The sequence below is a fragment of the Nematostella vectensis genome, chromosome 3, assembly GCF_932526225.1.
Source record: "Nematostella vectensis chromosome 3, jaNemVect1.1, whole genome shotgun sequence".
Classification (NCBI taxonomy): Eukaryota; Metazoa; Cnidaria; class Anthozoa; order Actiniaria; family Edwardsiidae; genus Nematostella; species Nematostella vectensis.
Window position 1 is genome coordinate 5,569,648 of NC_064036.1, and position 26,347 is coordinate 5,595,994.

Consider the following 26,347-nt stretch of genomic DNA (forward strand, 5'->3'; position numbering starts at 1 on the left):
TTTACCAAAACATGGATTTAATCTGCGAGTTAACGAGGGTCGGATACAACCTCTTCACAACTTCCTGTGAGGCGCGTGGCGCGAGACGTAACCCCACGAGAGGGAATTTATCTAAAAAACGCGAGCTTTAAAATGTTAATGTGTCACTGATATGCAGCACTGTGACACTATGTGAACGTGAATGGGCCCTTTTAAAGTTGAGAACCACACGGGTAATTTGCTGTTATTTCGATTTTGCCCTCAAAGTAAAACCGCATTTTTTGCGTCGTGATCCCACCGCGACTACACAAAGCAGGGAACCCAGCATCGAATCCACCAATCAGAACACGAAAAACAGGTTATCCGTATGTGTCGTCACGTGATATGTGCACGTGATCAAAAACTCAATAGAAGCGAGAGCGGTGATTGGCTGAAGGATAATTTGACCTGTCAAGAGTAATAATTACTGTGATGAAAGCAACAATGAGCTGTCAATTAATATTCTGTCTCCTCCCACGGGATCTGAGGCCGGCTCTACTAAACAAGAGAAAAATGGAGCTTATAGAAGCCACGCGAAAATAGGGAAAAGCTCTCCTAAAGAAACCCAGCCGAAACCAAGCGGAAATAACCCTAAACGGCCCATGTTACAAGCCCCATATGTAAACTATCCATCCCGGGCTGTGAATTCGACGGAAAAAATAATCTTGGAGTTTTATAAAGTGGTTGAGTTCGTTGGATCTCTCTGTTTTGGAGTTTTGATGCTCCTCGCTAGTGCTTTTGTGTAGACGACGACGGACGGAAGCTTGCATTGACGGCTAACTTGGAGCAGCAAAGCCTACGCGGTGTCCCCCACGGCCCGGGCTAGAAGCAAGCAACACTGGACGAAAGATTGGAGTCAAGAAAGTAGGCAGCACGAATGAATACGCTGGGGAGCGATAAGGAACTGAGTGATCTCTTGGATTTTAGCGCGGTAAAGTAACCTGTAAAATGCATCTTCTCTCATTCAAACGCAGTACAGAATGCGCTCGAATGGAGAGAGCGCGCACAGCAACAACGCCAAACAGCGCGCTCGCAATCTAATGTACGTGCTTTCTGTGTCCTAGATGTTCGCACCACCGGGTTCAATGGTCGGTAAAACAGCCGGGACATTGGCCGATGCTACGCTGTCTGGTTCACTCCACAGTCGAACAGGTGCCTTTTCACCTAGTATAGTTTTGTACCGAAGTAGAACTCGACCTCTGTACAGCACGACATTGGGCGTAAAAGGCCGAAAAACCTGCATCGATCGACGAAACAAGCATCAGAGAGCCGTACAGAATTCGAATAGAGGCGATCTGGAGTAATATTTGAGATTTTCTTTTGTAGGGACTTTAGATGAAAATTCCACGTGGCCCTCCACAGTCTCTGGTTTTGACAGGGTATGTATTAGATATCTGTGTATATGTACTGATATCGTATTTTTACTTCTTCGCATCAAAAACAACCGAGCCGATCAAGGGTTAACCAACTTGTGGAGTTATAAACAGGGCCAGAGAGTACGAAATACGAGCAATAACTATACACGTGTGAAGGATCGGAACTCGATGTTTTTGAGATATAATTTGTTTCTCTTCTTACAAAAACATTCGGGTAGCGGGCCACTAAAGTGCTTGCAAAAACATCGCCCGTTTGTGTCCGTGCCCAAAATCCTCAAACTTTCTCCCAATTCATAGCAAGAAGCACCAGAATACAGTCCCCTGGATAAGAACTGATATCAGGGAAATGTGTAATTTGACCGACTTTTTTACTCAACAGTCGTACCACTCCGAGAACCATGGCCTTTATATCGAAGACGATGGCGAATTTCTTTCTCGGAAAAATTCAAGTTTCTCGAATTACCTATCCTCGAACTCCCTGGCCTCACTAGGTAAGATCTCCCGGTATTTCTGCCATTTATTTCTATGAATAAATCGCCGATTAGGCCCGGCGTTCGCTAGTTTAAAGGGAACTTATGGTTTGCTGTTTGCCGTTCGTTGCACGCTTCTATTGTTGTTTATGTTGTGTGGTGCATTTCTGTCGCTTGTATTAATTTGTTGGGGAAAAATCAGATCGCGTGCTGGAAAAAAGTAACACCATCCGTTCTACATCCAGGCTGGCAATTTCCCTAGGACTATAAACATAACAGAGGCTAGTTAAGGATGGTAATATAAGAAGCTGTTGTCTTTAAGGTAGAGCTTTTTTATGTCGCCTAGCGTGACCGCCAGATTTGCAAGCGTTTTCTCGGCTGACTGACCAAAGTCTTAACCTAAAGATCTAATTTCCTCAAAACCTGATTTGCTCTGTACGGTGCTCCTGCTTTTCAAATAATTTTTTTCCGTCGTCGACGAAGCGTGGATGTACTTATGTGACATTCTTTATTGCTATGATGAAATAACCACCAGAAAATCCCGTTCACAGTAGATATCGACCAACGGGTCAGTGAGCAGCGATTATAACAACACTCGGCACGTCCTGAATAAAAAAGAGTCGTCGGTTAAGATTTATATTAGAAAGTAACGCAATTTTTTAAGCATTTTCCTTTTCCTGCAAATAAGAACTTCGAGAAAAACAAGAGAGCAAACAGTACATATATGTAAATTCTGGGTCCCACTCTCAAGTTTAACCCCACCCTAGCACAAAAAATCCCCACCATCTGTAAGTATTCACTGGAAATAACAGCAGTTCGGGACGCTGTTTCACTAGCACCGGCCCCTCATCGCAAGTTTTACACCATGAAAACTTCCTTAGCAACTGGTTAACACAGCCCTATGCGCTATATACGGTTGAGATCACTCACAGATGGCGATGGCTGTACACACATTTATTTATAACTTGAATAATTTCCTCCCAATCCTTCACGAGTATAGAAAATCTAAATATTAGGTCATTTAGGAAGTGTATAAGCTAAAGCTGGTTCGAATATGATCTTTAAATGTAACGTTAATTGATCCCGGGCATTTGAACACCAGGCTTGTTCTGCAGGCTGCGTTAGTCGCTGGCTCAGGTGGTTTCGCCTTTACTAAGTGTGGGTATTATCTCGTAGAAAATGTTAGACTAGAGTGGTAATTGTGTCATGAGCAGATTATTTCAGCTTTGTGTAGGAGTTGTGCTGGTACAGTTGGCTAAAGCTTGATGGATATGTATGCGGCCATGTTTAAACAACTTTCCTTGATGTTCTCCAAGTTAAACAAGCCTTCGTAACGTGTGCACAAATGGCATTATCATTTGATAGCTTACATCAAACACAGCTTTGCTCTCCGAACTTCATCACAAAGGGAAAATAAATCTGACAAATTTTTAAAAGTGGAACTTATCTGAAAAAGAACCAAGCGCATTTTAGACCGATTTTTAAGTGTCAGGAAGCCATAATTTAGTCAACGGTAAATGTTTAGAGTCTGAGTCATCACTTTTTTTAAAAAAAAAAAAGGAAATTTCTCGTCACTCCTCTTAGCCTTTGTGGTTGATGATTCAAGTTACATTTAAAAGAAAATAGTTATTATTTCCTATTTATGTAATTTCTGTTTTTCTCAAATGCATTTACCAAAGCAAGTAACTTTCATACGCTTTTGTGTTTGATTTTCGTGGCAGAAGCTTCAAAATTTTCAAGTGGACTAAATTTTTAATTTAGAAATCCCCTTAGACAATATACAACTGAAATTTTTGATTTTGAACTAAGACCACAAAAAGAAATGCTTGGTTAACTAGGAAAGTCTTTGAGGTTTGAAGGCGATCTCTCTGCAGTTCTTAGCTACTCAATGGAAAATCCATTAAAAAACAAATTTCCTTCTTTATATGTCTGTCATGAAAAAAAGTTTAATTAGAGATCTTCGTAGGCCTTAGACATAACCCGTGATATGGTCTAATGGGCTGTTCATATTTCAAATTATTTTCTTTACTTGGCTATCAATATGAAAACCTTTGATGCAGCCACGGTGAAAAAGTACTTTGTGGTCTTTCAAAAATTAGCATAATGATTTCTCCCAGTGGATGCTCAAATGCATGTTTTGTAATATTAGAGAAATTCATGGAACATATATCTGAGTTGTGTTTAACTGCAAAACACAAGAAGTCAGGTGAATAAAGAATATCTTGTATAAAGTATTGAGAAATGTTAGGTTGTAGAGTTTTAAAATAGACAATAGATGATTCAAGACGCAATGTGGTAAACATAGAAAACTCATTTCTATTCATGCAAATCTAAACTCACATCAAAGAAACTATTTGTATTGAAAGACATGTTTACTTTTGGTTTGAGTTTGAGATGATATTAAAGTTTTCAGTTCATTTTTAAAACTTCTTTGATCAAACAAGTGAACAAATCAAGATATCATATTTTCAAATTTCTAAAATGGTTTTAGAATTATTCTTTCATGTTTAAAAAAATAGAGCTAGATTGTTTTAGAAAATGAAAAATAATTTTTTCCTAATGTAAAAAAATCATTCTATAACACTGTGGTTTTGCACATGACAAGAAATTAAAGACAATTCAGTTGAGACAAAATGTAGGATGAAAAAAGTGAAAAAAATATTAGAATCAGCATAAATGTCTCTGTTGTTGTTTTCTAAAACATGTAGCAATGGCTCTGAAAAAAAAATGAAAAGCTATAAAATGTTCTGTTTGATATCAGGAAGATGTATGACTGATGCTTTTTGTGGTCTTGTTACAAACGATAGTATGAAATACAAACTACATAATGTCTCTTCACTCTGATGTGGACAAAATGGCCCACTAATGAAGAAAAACATGTATCCTGCCTTTTTTACATTCAGTGATAGTTTGACTATCTTTACCATAAGTCTCCTTTGCTTATTTTAAAACTGTAAGCTCTATTATATTGATTCTCTCAGTTATGAATTGCACCATATTCTAACAGCTAAACAAACATCTTTTTTTTACTATTCCACTCAATTCTCAGCTCAGGTCTGATTTTTTATCATGTTTATATTATGTTATTTTTCAATCGTGACAATGTAATTCAGAGTTCAAGAAAGAATCACATAAACAAATAATACAATTGTAGAACTAAAATCTTGAAACTTTGATAGTAAAATTACTTATTTTATGACAATTGCATTACATACTTTTTGCAGTTTCTGACATTTTAGGGTTTTTTTTCATAAACAATGCGTGTGTCTGTGTGCACTCTAATTCAAAGAAAAAGAAAAACTTAATAGTGGGATTTTAAACAAAAAAACTATAGAAAGGTCTAATGAAACATTCATTATAAAGGCTCACTATCTTCAAGTTATAGTGGTTTATTACTGCGAAGATTTTAGTAGAATAATTGTGGTTATCAAAAAAAAAACAATTGCCCTTCAAACCAGTACTATATATCAAGTCATACTGCTTATAATTGACTGAAAATGATGTTATTTGTTTGTTTCCAGGCAAGTCTAAAGATCCATACACAACAACATATTCCCCAGGGTACAGGGACCCTGGCCTGGGTACAAACCAGGTAAATACAATCTGCAATATCTAGTTAAGAAGTCCTGAAGGAGACACTGAAATATATCATTAGAAATAACTAGAGTGCTAATCAGAAGAAGCCCCCAGCATCACAAGGCAGAGTCATTACTATGACTAAGATTCTCCATTTTATGACTAGACATTTTTTGTTACTTGTATTTTTTTAATAACATACACCGCTTTCCCTCTTTATTTTATGTCTAGAGATTGAAAGGCTATTTGAGTGAAATTGTTACCAATATCTTTTCTTGATTTCTAGCCCTGCAATGAGGATTTTCCTAATATAATTTTTTAAAAAGAAGATGGCATAAGATAGTTAATATTATTTACCAAACATGGCTCTCACATAATAACCAGAGACTGGTGTATCAAAGGATCACTGCATTACATGTTTCAAAAGGAGATACAAACATAGGAATGAGTGAATCTGATAGTTGTAGTAATGCAGACAAATCACTTGATAATGGTTGAGGGAAAAGATTTTATCAATGCATTATTCACATTTTGTGAAGACTTCAATTATTTTCTGGTTTTTTTTTCTAAAATTTACAGCATACTCTGTTTCTAGTTCTACAAGAATGTTCACTAAATCTTGCAATTTACATTCAACTTTATTTCAGGGCTCAAACGAAGTATCACTATCTGGAAATGAATGTAAGTCATAATTCAAGCAACTCGTAAATTGTTAACGTGTGGCTATAAAACACAGTAGGTGAACTACTGTGTGTGGTTAAGCATTTATTGCTATTTTGACTACAGGGTAAACAGAAAAAGTTAAGAATCTTAAAACTGTTAGAATAAATTAGACATTTTGGCATACACTGTGGAGAATACCCATTGGTCAACTGTATTTTAAATCTAAACAATTACAAGTATATACCCGAAAGAGATCAACAATAACTTGTTCACTCTCATGGGAATACCCCCCAAAGACTGACTAAACACTCTAAACATTGAGAAAGCTGTCATGAAGGATCACTTATCTCAAGATTAAGTAGCTTGGACTAATGATTTATGAACAGACAATCAACACTTTGACTCATTGGAATGTTACTTCCCTTATTTAACATATTTTCTACATGTAAAATGCACTTTGTACCTAAGAAATAAAATGTATCTTGCAGTCAGAGGGTTTACCCCCAGGATATGCAAACTATTTCACCTGAAAAAAAATGCTACCAAACAAACCATACTAATAAATACTTGGTGTCAGACAAATTTCCATTCAAAATAGTAATTATATGAAACTGATTTTGGATATGGTATCCAACATTATTCATGTATTAAGTAACATAAATCGCCCATATTTCCAAGTTGTTTGTTTATATTTGAAATTGGAATGACTTATTTTCAAGCCAAAGTTTAAGTGACAATATTTGTTTGAAATCACCTCAGTTACTTGGTTGAACTATTCAATGGAAATATAATTATATAGAGATGTAGAGTGGCAGTCTGGCTGGAATACCTTAACATTCACCACATACAAATTATGACAATAACAAATCAACACACCCAATAACTTGTTTTACAGTTGAATAGTATAGAGGTATTGCTTTCCTTTTTTTCTAGAACAGCTTCTTATACCTATGTTATATTCATCAGGGTTCCCAGACCTTATGGACCCCCTGCTAGGGTTGTTTAGGCTGGAGTCACACAAAAACTCAATAATATGAAATATTTTGTCCAAGGTTAAATAATATTTCTTTATCTATCCTTGTAAACTGTGGGTGGGTTTATTTGTACTGCTTGAGGCAAGTTATCTGTTATTTATTGCAATTATTCCATCACATAATTAGAAAACTCATTAGAGTCTATTTTAAAAGTGGTTTAAATTGCTGGAGGGTATAGTTTGTTATCAGTAGTAACAAATAACTACAAATGTGAATCTGTTAAGTACTCAAGACTTCTCCTTTTACATTATTATTACCTACCATAACATTTTTTTGTGATGGAAGTGTAAAACCTATAGGTAATTCAAACTGCATTGTACCATATTAACTTTTGATTTATTGAATAACATGGATTAAACCAATTATTACTTTAACAATGCAGGGTACCATGGTAGTGTTCCATTATGACAATGACATAGAAATTATGTATTGTGTTTATTTATGCCTTTAAAGGTAAATAAACAGTAACAAGGATTGTTTATCAAATTCCTTCAGTTTTGTGGGCACTTCATTATTCATACCACAGGGAAGAAAAGGGCTTTGTTTTCCAAATTATCATCTACCTTAAAAAACAGCATACAAAGCTTCCTTGAAACACAAAAAGGTAGTATGACATACTTCTATGTTTTTGAATTAAGAAAAGGCAGCAAATTATTTCTTTCTAGAATCTCTGAGACTGTATATGACACTGTATCTATTGTAGTGTAATTAGATTAAAATATATAAATAGTATTTTTTGAGGGACTATTACTTTTATTTGGTTTAGTGATTTTATTCTTTAAGTGAAAGTTTAAAATATGGTATATGGGATAAGCTTTTGCACCTTTGTTATGGATGTCAAGCACCCAGTTCATAACAACACCATGTTCTACTGGCAGACATCAAAAGTACTTCTCAAGTTTATCATTGACCATGGATGGAGGATGAGGATGTGAGAAATATACTATCTGATTGTCATGAACTCGAGTGCACAACAGAGTATTTTCCTCCTATTTATAAAGTTTTGGTTAATTAAATTTGCAAATCTTGTATGCTAATTGGCTAATTTTCTAAAAAAAAACCATTGTATTAGTGGCAGTGGTAGTGTGTCACACTGCTAATAATTTCTAGTATCTGTGAACAGTTCCCAGATAGCATTCTTTTTCTAAGTCCTCTCCTGCTAAGCACAGAATCTTTACATTTTTTATGAGAAACATGCCTATTGCTGCAACAATGTTAGCCAGCTATCTAGGAATCATGTTGGCCCACAGAATGGGATGATACATGATAGTATGACTGATAAAAATAACATGGTAGATGATGGCAGATAACAAAATGATATTTTCAGACTGATTGTCCTAGCTCATAGCTGCCATCTCTACCGCATTGGACAGTAGTCTCAAGATTTTGAACCTTTTCTCAAGCCTAATTTTCTTGAAAATATCCATACATTTACTGTATTCTCCCACATTAGCTATCTTGGTACTTCTGATACATTCACTGTATTTCTCAAGATTTTTCCTAAAGCAAGGTTGACAGCTATGCTAGCTGGTGTTGTTATCCTTGTTTTTAAACCCTGTAAGGTCTATTTTTGCTAGAAAAGTAAGCAGAGACAGTGAAGGAGGTGAAGGCTTAATAAGTGTACAGGGAATAGAGAATCAACGCGTGAATAGGAGATGCACGAAAAGAAAAATGCACAGATGAAGGAAGAGAACATGTGTAAAAGATTGAACATTGCCCGTTCCTTCTCCTACTTTGTTTCCTTTGCTAATGAAAAACCAGCATTAGCACATTAGTACCCTTCCATTTAGATTAGGGATGGCAGTCCCTGGCCCTTGGTTAAACATTAGTTGTTGTTGCTGTCTCTACAGGGAGGTCAAGAAAGTACAAATCAAGCAAAAGCAATGGCTCCATGTCTTCGGTAAGTTAGTTTGCTTTATTCAGTTGAAGCAGAAAAAATGCGAAATTCCACCTCCCAAGAAAATTGCTTCAGATGTGATGTGTGCATGTCTAGCCTATAACGATGGATTCCAAGGAGTTATCATATTAGTTGATTACTTAGTTGTAAGTATTATTTTGTCGATACTTAACTTTTTTCGAGGTTATTTTCAAGTCTCTCTGTCCAGTTTAGTTGTTGTTGTTGCATTCTCGTTTTTGAGGAACTTTTATATCTACAAATTCATGCCTTTTCTTAATAAACTGCATGTTACATCACGCAAAGAAAGGGCCATAAGACTTTCTTTCAAGCTTCTGAGAAAGCAGTAGATTTTGTGGCTATTTCTTGTGGTCGTTTGTACGTCGTGGGGTTTTCAATTTCGAACAAGAGTAAAGTTCTCCAAGTTTTGGCCGCGGTAAGCGATCCTCATAGTCACGTGATATATCTCCACGCGATTATTTGGTCAGCGGATTTTTTGAACAAACGAGTGAGATCCGACGCGGCGATCATGTATTGATATCTTTTTCGATATTCCCCCCCCCCCCCCCCCCCCCCAGCCGCTAACGGTTAACAAGAAAAAAATATATCGAAGCGCTACATGAATATACGCATAAATGAACAGTGTTCTTTTTATCACATTTTATCTACTATTTCTTATCTCTTATTTTGTGGATAGATTCGAGTTTTATACTGTCTAAATAAGGCGTTATTTCCTTTGATCATTAAAAAATTAGAATTTATTTGACAGTTTGGTGAGAATCTGCCACCTATCATTCAATGAACGGTGTCACGCAATAACTTATTTTCAATTGCATAATCGTATAATAATTTTTCAAAAAGCTCATAAGGACTGTTTAATAGTGGGTAGTCGGTAGAGTGAATTTTAACTGCTTTATGAATCGAAGCCGAACGTGAGTTGAGCGCTTAAGGTCACGGTGAAGTTAAGATGTTCATTTGAGATACACATTTGGTAGGCGACTTTTTATGCAATTAGGCCTTCAAATTATGTTGATAGATTCTAGGCATGCATTTATAAGCCCCTCGTGTGTCGCGTCTTCCCGTAAAACTAATGCGTTATTCGCGTCTTTGCGCCGAGACAATACCAGAACACCGCTCAGTTCGAGTCGAAGATGGCTGCAAATCTAAACTATTGTAACACCTGGAAAATCGCGCAGCATTCTTTCAGATGGGGAATAATTTTGCGCGCGACTCAAATTACAGTATTTTCGGCGGCGCTGGTTGTTCTCTTCGTCAAACCTGTCATATGATACAGCAATTAATGTAAGGGTTAACTTGATTGGTGGGTCCGCTAGGACTATCTCATTGTCCCAACGGAGTGTAGAGTTACCGTAACTCGATCCGCGGCCGCATTTTAGGGAGTGAAATAAAATAAGCCAGACTTCGACTTGATGTTATAACGTTGAGAAATCAAAAAGCAGTTTGTGACTATGTGGCGACCACCGTACCCTCACCAAAGAGCTATTATCCCGTATCCCGGACGGGGCAAGGTAAGACAGCGCATACCGGCCGTTGCTCACATCTTTAGCGCGTGAATGGACGATTCCAGCTGGCCTGTTTGTTTGTGTAGTGTCATATCCTAGTAGACTCATCTTCAGGTAGCGGAGACGTCTTCTGGAACGGTCGTTACCGGCTCAGGGCTGCCTCCTAGCCCGTAAAACCCTCAATCTGGCACCTTGGAAACCTATTAGGCGTTTTGCGTTGCCGATTGCTCTCTCGGTGACTTGATTCAAATGTGGTAGATTCCTTGTACCTCCACATGCGATGTTAGCGCAAGCAAATGTATTAGTTAGATGATCAGTTGACCTGTATGCAGACAGATACTCAACATGTGCCTCGTGCGAGGAAATCACCGTGTAAATAAGCCCGATTAACCATTATTCCTTTGCAAATAGGAACAACCCTGGTCCTGAGACAGGATAGCGTGTTTGGCTGGGGTATTTTTCCCTGGAGGCATCCCAAAAAGAATGCTTGAAAAAGGCTGCGTTCTTCTGTCGATTTTAGTATTTCTAGCTTTACAGGATCCTGCTGAATATCAGTCTTTATAGGACACATGGAAAGTTACACTGTCTGCTTCATGGACCAGCTGTGTTTTGAGAATTCAGCTTGCGTGCTGAGAATCTAACAACGACATAATTTCCGACGACATCAGGAACCAATTTAAACGAGTCCGGTTAACAAAAATGCGATGAATTGCAGCCTCTTGCAAATTACTATATAATCAGCTAAAGACAGGGAAGACTGGCTAGGGTAGGCGCGCAAAACAAGAACCTTTCCCAACCCAAGGAACAAATTAAAATCGTAGTGGACAAAGTAGTGAAAATGCTGTCGAATGTCTTACTATTTGTACACCCCCACTTTAAAATCAACTTTGCTCTTTTTGTCAATTTAAGTACTTGGCCTATTTTGTTGAATGATAGCCTTTGCAGAGCCTGATGCGGCTTGCTATCATGCTCTACGTTCTTGAGAGTTTTCCATTTCAATTTACCTATCGCTTGGACATTTGAATGATGAGTTGTTTCCGTGTTTGTTTGAATATCTAGTCCAGGAGAGATTGGAAACGAGATCTAAGTGCTTTGTATGGACGTGGAATGGTGTCAAAACAGTCATAAATGTCTTCTTTAGCACTCAAGGTCCCTGTAGTGTCTTAAGTGCCCAATGTTACCCAAGGAAGACGGACCTCTGCGGTGTTACATTTGTCTTGCGCGCTTTTATTGTAAATCATTTTGACTAACGATCACCTGATAGACTCCATCTTCATTGCTTTATCTACATGCTTTCCCTCGTGAAACCCACCGTTGATTTGCAAATTATTATTACATACGTTAAAGACCACCCTTGCAGTGACAGCTGGTATAGACTAATTTTTATCTTCTTTCCGCGTGAAGTAAAATAGTCCAGCAGAAGGCTGAACGTAATACATGTGCTAGAATGACACTGAATCCGAATATTTTTAGAAGTCAAATTACGTGTTCATTTCCCGCGATTGCGTGGAATGCTCCCGCGAATCTGTTTCATGTTTGTTTGGTAAATACAAATGCAGCCATTGTTCTTTTATTATATTTGAAAACTTATTTGACGATGATGAGTTATTTATTAGGATTAGCTCGCACGTAAATAAGTTGGGCATCTCGATAAAAGCCTTCAGTCCATTCCAGAAAATACAAACTGAACGTGTTCCGTTCTTATTGATCGCTGAAGTATTTGTATTCGCACCACAAAATCTATTATTTTATATCTAACAGCACGAGAAAATTTACTATTCTCAATTTGACTGGACGCGTCTTGATTACCAATCTCTTATTGGTCCCCCTGACATAATAAAGAAAGTCCTATTCTCTTGCACTCGTTCTCATCTCTATCCGAGGGTGTTTTGGTGGATTTTCTGCTTACCCCTTGCGTTTTAATAGTCTCTCTACCGCTCTTTATCGCTCGGATCATAGTTTTTCGTGATCTGTTTTTATGGTCATGTATTCATGTCAAGTGCATTTGTTTGTAGGTTTACTCCCCCGGAGGAGAAGACATGATGGCCCATCCAGACAGCGTTCCTCAGTCACATTATTCACCCAAGGGGGGGCTCTACGGCGATTCTTACTTCATAGGTATGTACTGAGTTTCCCCTCCCCCCCCCCCTCTCTCTCCATCTGAACCGCTGACTATGGGGTTCTTTAAAGTATACAGTGATAAAAAAAAACATTGATAAAAAATTGATAAAAAGCTCAACGTTTGGAATTTTTAAATAAGTAAGACGTTCCGCTTACAAGAACAAAGCATTTGCATTCATTGAATCAGGAGGCTTTATTTATCGTTATTAAAACACATAGTATGGCATTGTAAAAAAAGACAGCCGCCTCTAGAGTTTAATTACTTGAATCAAGGTTTGTTAGAATTTTCCTTTAAATACTGTGACATTTTTCCACTTAGTTTACTTAAGTTTTACATTTTTCACGTTTTACTTCAAAAAACGCTTTATAAATCGCGTGTTAAAACATCAAACAGGAAGCTCGTGTGGTTTGTAGAATCATTTTGGCTTGACCTTGGCCATATCGATTAGACTATTTGGCGCGCTCGAGCTCCACGGTAATATTGATACAGCCGTCAGTCGGCTTTGGGGGGAAAATCTCCCTTGAACGCTGTATTTGTCTTGCCGACAGCTGGCCTTAAAACCTTTGTGTTTTGATAAACCTCCGGGCCGACCTAACACTGTCATTTTACGGGACTGTTCAAAGAAACCACGGACTTTAAGGTCAAACTGAATGACAAAAATCACTTTTTGCCTTTACGAAACTGATGGTGTTGTAAGGTTTGTTTGGGCTTACATTTTTCAATTTGGTATGATGCTTTTTACTAGCATTTTGTTTGTTCTTGTCTTGTTTTCTTCACAAAGAAACACATGCATTCAGTAGCCTTGACCTTATTGACGATTACTTTGATAATTAAGAATAAACGAATTTTTAAGGCGGAATTATTACATGAATACAAATTGAATAAACTCTCAAGACTTGTAATACAACTTCCTGTGATCTTGTTCAGCTCCGCTAGTTATAACGGATTTCCTCTCGCTGCGCAGATGTTGAAAGGTTTTACCTCCTCTGAAGCTATCAGAGCTTCACGTCACGTCTCTGAAAGAGCTCCTTATTTAAAAGCCCTCGTGTCCAATGCCTATTAAACAATGTCGTGTCGCTTAACTGCAAAAACAAGATGTCACGTCAAGAGTCACTTGCGATGGAAATACACGTCGTTTTTGCACCCTCCCCCCATCCCACCCTGCTAATCTGATGATAACTCATTTTGATCTGTTCTTCCAGAACACGGGTCACCAGACCCCTGGAGTCACTCCGGACAGCTCGGTACCACATCATCAGCTTACTCAACATCAGGGGGGACATATGGCACGAACTACGGCATAACAGCTAGGGAGGGGATGGTAAGGACACCCCACTAACGACCCCTTTTGATCCAAGTGCCGTCGCTTTGCTTTGTTTTATTTGACATTCACATACTTTTATTTGGTTTTGTAGAAGAATCTGCACGGGGTGCCTGTCGCTGCTTTAGCTAAGGGCCCAATGCACCAGCCAAGGGTGGGTGGGGTCACGTGACCGCCCTGGTCTCTCCTACCATCTCTGCTTCTCACAATAGCCATACAAACCAATCAAAACAATTTGGTCCAGGCCATCTCGGTCGATTTAAGCAAAAAAGACGTTATATCTTACAAAGTTAAGGATGCAAATGACCAATTGTCTGGTTGAACTAAATGTAGAGATTATTTGAGAGATCATGGCTGTCAGAATAGATCTCAAGTCGGTCTGTTTTCGTATTCGAATTTTTGTTTGATTTCTAATTTCTCGTTGTAAATCAAATTTCAATCAAATTTCATTTGCCAAATTACCAGTAAATTTCTACGATTGACTTTTTTAAAACCTTTTTGCAAATCCCTATGTTGCCACTCCCTTCTACTTTGAATTTCTATCCTAACGCTTTCTTAAACTCATTAAGTATTTTTTGCTTTTCGTCTTTGAATAATTCTTGTTTGGTTTCTAATTTCTCGTAGTAAATCAATCAAAGAAATTTTCTTTGCCAATGTTACCATAAATTTCTATAATTGACTTCCAAAATCTCTATGTTTCCGCCTCCTTCTTTTGAATTTCCATCCTAATACTTTTCAAACTCATCGAGGGTTTTTGCTCTTGTGTTCTCTTGGGGTTATTGCATGGCTGGTAGTAGCTATAAGTGTATTCCTCGCTAACACCAGGGCCTTCTTGTTTTGCTTCATGCTGTTGCTTCTGCTATGTGGAATAGTTTTTGTATGATTGTTGACTGTTACAATGTTTTTTTGGAATGTTGTTTCCGAAGGATAGGCCATTTCCTAAGGCCAGTGAGGAGACGAATACTGGCACGAAATTTATAAGCACGTGAAGAACTATAGTCCCTTGGTTCTTCGCGCAACACATATCCCACAGGTGACCAGGGAGGCCCGAATCAGGCAAAACTGGCTACGATATAAGTTACGGATCGTCTCGTTAAATCATACAAAAACGATTCTTTGCTCTTGCTTTGTCTCAAAGTTTTGCTATCTTTGTATGTTTCTTCAAACAATAGTACTACAAACGAGATTGTTACTCCATCATGCTTACGCGTATGCATGTACTGACGCAATGTTACTAATCGTGATTCTTGCCTCTAACAGGTTTTTCTTTTGATTAATCAATTCTCTTAAGACTCTTCATACTAAAAACGTGTGCAACGGTAGCAAACAATAAACATTTGTTAGAACGTTTGGATTCTTGTAGAACTTTTTCGCTAAGGTGAACAGTAGAAAAGGTGACTGTCCCTCCTCTCGAAGCACCATCTGACTTTGCGCGCTGCGTTTTTCCAGGGCTACCATCCCATAAGTCATAGCGAGATGGATAGATTAGCGGGCTTGCCTCCGATGTCGTCTTTCCGTCAGACGGCGACTCTCCACGGACAGACATCACCCTATCTCCACACGGTATCTCCACCACTGAACGGCAACGATAATATGGGTGAGTCGATACAGAGGTATCGTTTTTAACGATATCTTTATCATTTTCACCATTGTGATAATTGAAAACATAATTGTCACAATTTCCATCCTTTTTATCAACATTGTTATTATTGCCATCATCAATTTCATCACCACCACTATCATCATCGTCGCCTGTGTCATCAGTATTATCATCATTGTCTTCTCTTTCCTTTTCTTCTTCTTTTACTATTACTGTTTATCCTTATTCTACTTCAGGGCCGTAGCAGGGGGTGGGGCACTGGGGGCACGTGTCCCCTATTATTTTTCAAGCATTTTAAGGAAATGACATGTAGAGGCGTGGCTGTGCCCCCCCCCCCCCACCCAATATTTTCTTAATGTTTCTGTATTGTGCCCCCTGAATACTCCGAGGCCTGCTACGACACTGTACTTGCATTCTTCTTCTACTTATTTAACTGTCACGACAGCAACCCCATCATATCCTTATAACTAGTATGGTGAAAATTGGCGTCCATCATCGTCGTCATCACAACCATCACATTCATCTGATACAGGCTTCATCAACGTCTTTACAGACATCATGACTAACTCTATGGTATACCCATCAAAGTCTGTAAAGACATCATGACTAACTCTAAGGTATACCCATCAACGTCTGTACAGACATCATGACTAACTCTAAGGTACCCACAGGCCACACAACCCGAGCACCAACTTCAGGCTCACAGACAGGGGACACACTAGGAAAAGCACTCGCTTCGGTAAGTCTTTATAACATTACAAGGGACCACCGTCTTTTCTAATAAAGAGTTTATTTAAAGATGCTTACGGCTCAATAATCAACTCGATAATTTGCGAATAGTTTAATCCAATGATATCTTATAATTCGTGGTTGCCTGTTCAGATCTATTCTACCGATAACGGCACTACATACTCGTCCAATCCATCCACGCCAGTAGGCTCACCACCTCCACTCGCCAGCGTCTCAGAACGACCGCTATCAGGTATGTTGCTATGACGATTTTTAACATGCATATATCAGTGGAACTCCTGGTATGGGACTGAAAATGTGTAAGATGGATTCCTAGATCCTGATATTGAGACATTGAAGTCCGCTGCATGTGGGTTTTCCTGCGTTTGGTCTTCGGAAACCTTTCATTTGCCAACAACCTTGCGTACCCACAAGGTGAAAGGCCAAGAACCGCGTGGATACTTAAAGAAACAAGTGTGTTACATTATGTCTTGCCTGCTGTGTAAACTCTTTGCAAGGCCCCCCATACGTAGATGTAGATATCTAGACAGAGCTCTACTCAAAATGATTACTGACTTACAAGGAATCGCAAGTCCAAGAGAAAGCACATGAAATAGAAATAGCCTTTTTATTCCGCTTCCGCTTGTTCACTTGTTCTTGTTCACTTCTCACTTGTGCTGGGTATGCGGTTGCTGTTGCATCCTCATGAGAACCAGCCCTGAGATAGCGTTTTTGGTATTAGTAATGAGGATTTAATATTTATAAGTGAAGAAGGACTGGAGACTCTTTTAACTCATTGCTTAAAGCCACATTGTTAGCAGTTTACTTCCGGTCGATAACGTAACAATCTCCGATGATTTATAACAGAAAACACAGAAAACGAAAAATATTTCACAATTGTAAAAGCAGTGTGTCTATTGGAAGTTTCTCCGAGTATGTGACTGATAAATCAGAGCGGATGGCCTGTTTAATAGCGCGGATTCTAATAGATTTTGTGTCTCTTATCGGTTGAGGTTTCCGTCTGCCCTTCGCAAGTAAACTTGTGACAATGCGGCTTTAACAGATTTTATTTGTTTTCAGCCGGCTCAGGAGCATCAGGCCACTCTTCTGGCTGGGGCCGCACGAATCAACCTACGTCACCTCCTTATGAAGGCCATCTCCATCCTATGGTAAGAACCGTCACGCTAATCACCCAAAGACATGTCAATCATCCTAAGTCGTCAACCACAACACCACCCCACACCCACCCTATGGTATAACCTCGTTAATTGGCTACCAAGACTGGAATGATGTCTTGCAGTGATTGTTATGTGTTTTGTTTGTTTTTTAACAGCGTGAAGCCACCAGACCGTCAGGCACGCCAATGGAATTACAGAATATGCAGTACATGCCTCCAAAGGTGAATATCGACATTTATTCTCAAGTGTTTTGAGCGGCAGCAAGAAAAATGTGCGAAGTTTCCCAAGCATTTCTGTCGAATTTGCAAGACCATGGGCGAGGTTTTCCTTTCTCTTTTTCAGCTTTTAGCAACTAAATTTCTTAAATAACATTGTCTCTTTTTTACTAAGGTTTTCTCCTGCTTGAGATTTGTCTTTTTTGTGTCTAATTTTGGTCTTTTCTCTTAATTAAGTTTTGTCTCTCTCGACTTAGGCTTCATTCTCTTAGGTTGTGTCCTTCAATTAACTTATTTTTATCTCTCTGTAACGTAGTTGTGTCTGTTTGTACTAATAGCAAAGTCGTATCGAGGAACGCCTGGATGATGCCATCCATGTGCTTCGTAACCACGCTGAGTCAAATCTACAGCTCTACGGCGCCGCGGGGGGTCAAATCATCAGCACAACAGCAACTTCCGGAGCCGGCTACACTACAAGCGTCGGCGGTACTATGCAGTCAGCAGTATCTCATTTGGACCAATTAGTAAGTCCTTAAATTCACGTGTGAATAAGAATGAATGTGAATCTACATCCGGGATCTCAAAGAATCTCACTTAGCCACTCCTGTTACTTATTTAGAGAAATTCCATACACTCATTCACGATTGAAGTCTAGTATTTGATTAATATTTACCCTATAGCATTCCAGTTACTAACTTGAATGTGGTGATAAATAGACGCTTTTAGAGATTATCCGGTAGCGTTAAAATGGCGGCCCGATTGACAATCTTATTCTTATTAATTTCTTCTATGTCGTGTTAGCAGACCAGTAGTCATGGAGGCATGGATGACGACCCGAGTATGACGTCACCGAGTAGCATGTCTAACAGAACCATGTCCGTTTCGCAAATGTCTCCTGCGACCTCGGATATCAGCGAAGTCAGATGTGAGTAAATAATTCACTAGTTGCAGGAGATTGCGCATAGCAAGTATTTGTTAAGGTGCACAGGCGCAGTTATTATGCAAACAAATTGAGATACGGAGAATCTTCAGGACAGCATTTTGTGGGAAACCTCTTTCCCTCCTATCCTCTGCGTCTTTGTAGCTATAAAAAGGTTTTGTGTTCATTTTGTCATTGTGTGAATAGTTATTACAATGCCAGGCGCGCTACCGTGGGTACCTTGACAGTTAGGTGAATAAGCTAAGAAAACTACACTATATGATTAACATGAGCTTTGCTAGCCCATCAGCGCTTATGAGAACACGACGGATTTCCCTAGCTGTGAAGTCTAAATCAATAAAATGTGATTCTTGCATGCTAAATGGCTGTCACAGTAGTGTTGTGGATATAACACAAGCCCTATTGAATCCTGCTGATTCTCATGTGCATTTTCACAGATGGCTCCAAAGGCGATAAAGACGGTAAAAGCAATAATGACTCGGTGAAAGCCGAAGGGTTGGACAAACTAGATGACCTTGACAAAGACAAAAGTCTGATGGATGATCTTGGAGATAAGGGCGACGATGACGACTTGCTTGGGAATGACAGGGACCGCATGGTACGCGAACAGGAGAGGAGATACGCGAACAACGCCAGGGAAAGGTTAGTCACTGTTTACTGTAGTAAAAGAGAGCGGACAAGTTTCTAGTCGTTTCACTTCCTCCGGCTTTTATTTACTCCACGATGCAGTAAAACTTATTATAACGACTACCAACATGCAAAATCCATATCTTGTCTCAAACGCGTACACAAGATTTGCTGAGGGGGTTTGCAGGGATACATCTCATATCCAGTAGAAGAAACTGCTGGTTTCAAACCGCCTTGAACATACTTGTTTGTCTCTTCTTGTGAAACGGTTACAATCAAGAAAAACACTTCATTGAGTATATTGATTGGATGGTTTAGACGGCGGATGTAATACGAGCTATTCCCTGATGTGTCGTTGATTTACTTGTTGGTCGTGAGACACTGAGTTTGTCTGTAAAGACGAGAGCAAGACGGCGTTTGTGGATCGAATGCAATATGGAACGAATAGTTGTATTTTAGTTCACAGGGTAGTATTCATCCTGAAACATACCTAGAATGATGACATGCTAAATTTGTGTGGAAGGATTTTTATCTAGGCCACGAGTCCGGTGTGTACGTTAACGGGGTTCTTGTGTGATAAACACCAGGGCCTAATATCGCCGCATCTCACATGGCTTACCCGGGGCTCCCATGTGACCTCTTACCCCCTGAAGTACTATTTCTTAACCCTCAGGGTGCGGGTTCGAGACATAAACGAAGCCTTCAAAGAATTGGGTCGAATGTGCGACATGCATATGAAGGGAGACAAAACGAGCACCAACAGTAAACAAACAAAGGTGAGATAGCAAGCCCGGGGCACCCCCCTTAGTAAATACGATTGCCTCTGGGTTTCAGGATGAGGGTTCGAGACATCAATGAAGCCTTCAAAGAGTTGGGACGCATGTGTCAGTTACACTTGCAGAGTGAAAAACCGCAGACGAAGGTAAACTGCTGAGACTCGCCTCTCTAGTCGAAGCAAGGTCTGTCAAAGGTTTTTCGGTAAAAAGGAGGCATAAAATGTTACCAAAGGTCAAATGGTGAGACAGGTGCTAAAACATAAAGATTAACTATATCGAGGATTATTGTAGTTTCGAGATATACGAAATTGTAAGCAATGTCATTGTACAATAAATGCATGAAAGTTCTATAGTTCGCTTAAAAAAATTTAAATGAAGTTCTTTGAAATTTGTTTTCGAAGATTTTCTGCAGCAGAAATAAGCAGAGATTTTGTCCAATCATTTAACAAGCTATGATAAATTAAATTAAAACGTTAAACTAACAATTAATGTGGCAAATCATGGCGGCTGTTATTGTAAGAGGTAGGACATGGATGAATATTTTTGTGTCGATGCGCAGTAGATAATTTTTCGGACCCTACTGTGCAGACACGACACAGCGCATGCGTAGTACGTATCGCCGTACGTTGCGTCATTTCAAGGACCATCCAAAACTTGGTTCGTTCATTTACTAGCAACGCCCATTGTCAATCACTCACACGTCGAATTTAATATGATTGACACTTAAAATCTAAATGCTGATTGGTTATCAAATTCGTTTCCATGACACTAATATTCATTGTCTTCCTTTACAATATGCACCATGATGAGCCAGCCCTATGTCGTGAATTGGTGAAATCCCAAATTGAGAATATTTCCATGCCGTTTTGTCATTTCATATTGTCTAAGGAGCGACAGGCAGTTGCTAAAGCCCGACAGAAGGATTGGTCCTTAAATGATGCATCTTACGGTAGTAACGTGCCGCAAACCAAGGTAACGGACAGTTAACCGGTCCATAACCTCAGGGTATGGACCGCGTTCATACTAATATTACCTTCACACCCTTATTTTTAGCTGTAACCCACTAAGATCCATCATGATAATGTTATAATGATGATTAGATAATAACCCTTCACGTTCACCCATATTATTCTAACATCTGTCCTTGTTGCTGCCGGTATGGTCACTATGATCGTGTTTGTTGTTGTTATACATTTAGTCCATATGGTAGTTATTTCCTTTCTGTCAAACATGGAAAGAATTTCATAAAAAAAAATCCAAAGCGGATGATAGGGTAAAATACGATCTGTTTTTTAGAGGGGGTATACTTTTCGGGGTCTAAAAACCAGGTGAAATTTTTTTTACATAGCGGGATTGTAGCCTCAACAAGTTTTCTCTTCTAGATCCGCTTTCGACAAGGCTATTTATAAATGTCTCTTTTACAAAACATTAATGCCTTATATGTTTCATCCTTGTGTTCGTTGCAATTTTTAACACCTCAGGTGCACTTTTTTTTGTTAGACGCTTTTTTTTCAGTTTGTCTCAATACCCTTGTGTGATTACATTGACAATTCAAATTGTTGATTTGTTCCTTGTTTTGACGGTGCGCATTATCACATGGTACAATGCTCCACCTTTACAGTGGAACCTCAATAAAACGGACCCTATTATGCGAAATCCTTCTTTACCACTGACACTGCACAAAGTCCCGTTTTTTTTAAATTCTAAAGAGACCTCCATATATTGAGAATATTTCCGTTATAATGGAGGTTCTGCCATTCGATAGGCCATCTTTTGGTGTTTGTAAGCATCTTTCTAATGAGTGTGTTTCTTGCAGCTTGTAATTCTTCACCAAGCAGTGTCAGTTATTACAAGTCTCGAATCCCAAGTCAGAGGTGAGAGATCCGGGACTCAGGCGGTCTTAGAGTGCCCCCCTTTCCCAGGGCCCCAAGAAAAGCCATTTTCAAATATTTGTGGCTTAATGGCGGAATCTTTTATGCGAGCCCTATTTAATGGGTCAAAATAAATGTTTTTATATTCATGTTTTTATATTAATCTGTTTTTCATTTGTAGAACGCAACCTTAATCCTAAAGCCGCATGCTTGAAAAGGAGAGAAGAGGAGAAGGTTGAAGAGGAATCGCCCGAAAAAAGGGCTGTACCGGGAGTAGACAAACCTTTCGATAACAGTGCTGTGCGAGGAAACAACCGAGCGGGCCGCCGGGGACGAAGGTCTTCAAGAGGTACATACCTCGTGGGAATGTTTCTCTTGTTTTCTAGTATTGTTTGGTGCAATGTGTAGTGTAACGCGCGCTACCGTGGTCACTTTAACAGTTTTGTAAAGTAAACCAATGGGAATCTGAGAAATGTGCTATCTGATGCGACGCGCGCGACCGTGGCCACCTTGACTTTTTTTAGGAAGTTAGCCAATAAACACGAGATTAACGCGCCATCCGATTGACATGAACTGCCTTTTTTTTTCAATCAGAGTGGCAGAGGAGTAGAGGAATGCTTCATTGGAAGCGGTACTTAGGACTTTGTCTAGGTGGTCACGATAGCGCACGTCGCAACTAAACGTCTATTTTATATTTTTCATAAATGTTTATTTTCAGGTGTGTAGTTTCCCTTTTATACCTTCTAGGGCTTTTTTTCCCTTTTTTTATTACTTCGTTGTTGTCTTATGTTTTTGCTTATTTGATTAATTTATTGATTTAAATTTTATTTTATTTCAGATTCTCTTGATTTTTAAGGCCTTGGTTTCATAAACAGCGTTTATTATGAAGTAGGTTTATTGATTCAAGTCAGTTCGTTTCTTTATTTGATTGATTTTTACCATCTTAACCGTAGCTCTTTCTAACTCCATTATGTTTTCTATTCATCATCAACGTGGAATAGGCCATACTATTAGCGCTGCTGCAGTTTGTTGATCAACCCAAGGTTGAAAACTATGCTGTGCCTCTGTAAAACAAAGTAGTTGCGCTGACGTTTTGAGCGTTAGCCTTTCGATGGAGTCTTGTCAGTTAAAAGAACCTAATAAAACAATAACAATTTGCCAAGCAAGCTAGCGCCAGAGTATTATATTTTCGTCTCCTAGACTTAAAGACGAAACCGCGCTATAGAAGGGCCTGTGCCAGGCGTTTGTCACCTTCAGTTGTCATTCACCCCTCGAACTGGCAACAGCTCCTGGTAGCGCTTTGAATAACAATGCGAATAGAGAGGAATATTTGTTACTCTATCCTGCTTGAATTATTTCAAATTACAACAATTCATGGCATAAACTCTACTAGGAATATTCAAAAGGGTTTCACATACCGCATAGAATGACAATAAACACCGGTATATGTTGAATTACAATTACACGCGCTGTTACGCGATCTCAGTCTCGCACTCTCACACTTGGCAGCTAAAATATCTACATTTTAGCCTATAAGCTACCCCTGCAGAATCCCTCCTTTGAAAGTAAATCTGTAATATAACAAAGCTTTTGTAAAAAAGTTGTACTAACCACTTAATAAAAGGATGAGCGAATCGCACGGTACAAGCCGCGATTGATAAATATACTACCGTTGCGCAAGCCACGTTGCAGATTCTAAGTTGTAAACAGACGATTTAAAAGCGAAATAATTTTAAAATCTTCAGCGGAATTGCTATACTGTATTTCTCGTTTCCATTGCTATTTTTGCTGTTAACGGCTAAAGATTGTCAATAGAGGCATTGTAACCCGACAACTCGCCTATCGTGTAGCGCATTCCGTATAGTCAGTTGTTTCAGAAAATCAATGAATAACGTCCCGAAATTCTTCAATAGCTCAACCCGAATCCCGAGGGACTATTGCACGCATGTTCTATACAGTGTAGCGGCTGTAAAGATATTGTGGGCCCGTAAACATGGCGGAGACAAGGACGATTCATGAATGGCCCGGAGAAATCGGCGCGTAATCCGAATTCAACACAAATCTTGGTCAAATTTTTGCGAGAATCAGCTCCTCTTGTGCTTCTAGATTTCATATGAGATGTATAAGTATACTTTAAGTTTCTAAATATGTTTTTTTTTTCGCCTCTGAATTGTACGATATATAAGCAAACCGAAAAAATTTATTTTCCAGCTTCGAGTTCCGTTACCACCGGCCATCTTTACTTCGGATTTGAATTCAAAAGGTGTCGATTGTGGGCGGTCCTTACCCTTTTATTGCGCGGTTTCGTGTTTAAGTATTTTTTAACAATAAGACGTTGTTCTCAGTGTAGCGTAATTTTGTTCTGACAAATATAATCGTGTTGACTTTAGGAGCAGAAGACCAAACGCCTGTCGTCGTATGCCTAGTCGGTCCACGCCGAGGAACAACCGCCCCTGGTTCCCATGGCGACAGCTCAAACGACCAATCATCACGCTCCGCGCCCAACGAAGCCGCCATGAATGGCTGACACCATGGAACCCAAACAGATTTCTAACAGATTTTTACTAAAGGAAATATAATCTAAATTTGACTCCTGTGTAGCCTTTCAAAAAAAAAGAAAAAGGAAAAAACTTTTAAGGCTGTAAAAAGATTTCTCCAAGCATAATAAGTTTATCTGTTTTCGCGCCTTTTATGACCATATGTGAAGAGTACTGTTGTATATAAATGATTTGGAATGTAATTGTCAGAACCTGTAGAGCTTTTAGTGAGAATAGGGCAAGCTTTGATAAAGGCTATAGGAGAACATTCTTGGTGTTTAGTACTCTCTAATGCGAATTGCCTCTCTATTCTACTCCTCTATTCTTACCCTGCGTAATTTCCCTGATGCTTTTTTGTGCCCGAAAAGCTATGCAAAACAAATAAAACAAGTATGATTTCAATCTTTATTTTGTATTCTACCATGAAGAGAAAAACGTACTATTTAAAATACAAACGCCCAGCCATGGTCCGTTTACGGCGCCAGACCCCCTTCCCCTAACTCAACCCCCGTTGAAAAAAACCTGTTATATTTTTGCTGGCTGTCACCATACCAAGAATTTGGCGCCAACCCGAGTAGCTATCAGTGGATTTTATTACTCAAAAGAATATGCATCGTAGGGCGCAGTTGTTCTTGGTGGTCACTTAACTGCATCGGAAACTTAAGATGACTTTTGGATAAGCAACGATATTAGTCATCGATGGTTGCCAATCCCAATATGGTTGTTAATCCCGTACGCGGTCCTCCTGGGCCCGGTTCCTAGAAAGCAGGTTAAACAAGGGTCAAAAAAACGTTTTTATCCAATCAAATGCCCCAATAGTCAATCGTTCTTATCCAATCAAATGTCCCAATAGCCATACGTGTCACTAGGTTAGCCATAGCCTGCTTTCTAGGAACCAGGCCCTGATCTCTTAGTGACTAGTAAACATAAGAATTGCCGAGCATTACTCTTTTTCTCTCAACGTTCATTGATCAGTAGAAATTCACTGACTCACGGGCCTCTTTAAAGTTAGAAGCATCATATTTGCGATTTATTACTTGTTAACCGGGGCAGGGTCCAAAGTAACACTGGTTATCCATGGCAAGGTCCAGGTAACACTGGTTATCCAGGGCAAGGTCCAGGTAACACTGGTTATCCAGGTAACACTGGCTAACCAGGGCAAGGTCCAGGTAACACTGGTTATCCAGGGCAAGGTCCAGGTAACACTGGTCATCCAGGGCAAGGTCCAGGTAACACTGGTTATCCAGGGCAAGATCCAGGTAACACTGGTTATCCAGGGCAAGATCCAGGTAACACTGGTTATCCAGGGCAAGGTCCAGGTAACACTGGTTGTCCAGGGCAAAGTCCAGGTAACACTGGTTGTCCAGGGCAGGGTTCAGGTAACACTGGCTAACCAGGGCAAGGTCCAGGTAACACTGGTTGTCCAGGGCAAGGTCCAGGTAACACTGGCTAACCAGGGCAAGGTCCAGGCAACACTGGTTATCCAGGGCAAGATCCAGGTAACACTGGCTAACCAAGGCAAGGTCCAGGTAACACTGGTTATCCAGGGCAAGATCCAGGTAACACTGGCTAACCAGAGCAAGGTCCAGGTAACACTGGTTATCCAGGGCAAGATCCAGGTAACACTGGCTTACCAAGGCAAGGTCCAGGTAACACTGGTTATCCAGGGCAAGATCCAGGTAACACTGGCTAAGCAGGGCAAGGTCCAGGTAACACTGGTTATCCAGGGCAAGGTCCAGGTAACACTGGTCATCCAGGGCAAGGTCCAGGTAACACTGGTTATCCAGGGCAAGATCCAGGTAACACTGGTTATCCAGGGCAAGATCCAGGTAACACTGGTTATCCAGGGCAAGATCCAGGTAACACTGGTTATCCAG

At 39.5% G+C, this 26,347-nt stretch overlaps 1 protein-coding gene and 1 long non-coding RNA gene across 10 annotated transcripts; one reads left to right on the forward strand and one right to left on the reverse strand.

The window, feature by feature from the left end:
• The first annotated feature begins 475 nt into the window (after positions 1 to 475).
• LOC5512752 (transcription factor 12) lies at positions 476 to 24,738 on the forward strand. Of its 9 annotated transcripts, XM_001633043.3 has the most exons (24): positions 487 to 949; positions 1,083 to 1,170; positions 1,345 to 1,397; positions 1,774 to 1,885; positions 5,386 to 5,456; positions 6,088 to 6,121; positions 8,988 to 9,037; positions 12,570 to 12,672; positions 13,879 to 13,997; positions 14,092 to 14,151; positions 15,447 to 15,594; positions 16,269 to 16,336; positions 16,480 to 16,579; positions 17,407 to 17,495; positions 17,660 to 17,725; positions 18,058 to 18,243; positions 18,521 to 18,644; positions 19,097 to 19,301; positions 19,960 to 20,062; positions 20,951 to 21,034; positions 21,879 to 21,936; positions 22,115 to 22,282; positions 22,772 to 22,821; positions 24,324 to 24,463. In XM_001633043.3, exons 1-23 carry the CDS (start codon positions 896 to 898, stop codon positions 22,786 to 22,788), a joined length of 2,160 nt encoding a protein of 719 aa, XP_001633093.2. In that variant the 5' UTR covers positions 487 to 895; the 3' UTR covers positions 22,789 to 22,821; positions 24,324 to 24,463. The 9 variants fall into 9 exon arrangements, with proteins under 9 accessions (XP_032238051.1, XP_032238056.1, XP_032238049.1 ...); XM_032382160.2 differs by lacking the exons at positions 19,960 to 20,062; positions 22,772 to 22,821 and adding an exon at positions 20,121 to 20,208 and having other exon boundaries at positions 476 to 949; positions 24,324 to 24,738; XM_032382158.2 differs by lacking the exon at positions 22,772 to 22,821 and having other exon boundaries at positions 483 to 949; positions 24,324 to 24,738.
• Positions 1,337 to 9,587, reverse strand: LOC116618463. The gene is made up of 2 exons (XR_004296212.2): positions 2,648 to 9,587; positions 1,337 to 2,469 (listed from the first exon to the last, which is right to left on the reverse strand). It is a non-coding gene; the product is annotated as an uncharacterized LOC116618463 (long non-coding RNA).
• Positions 24,739 to 26,347: the final 1,609 nt, after the last annotated feature.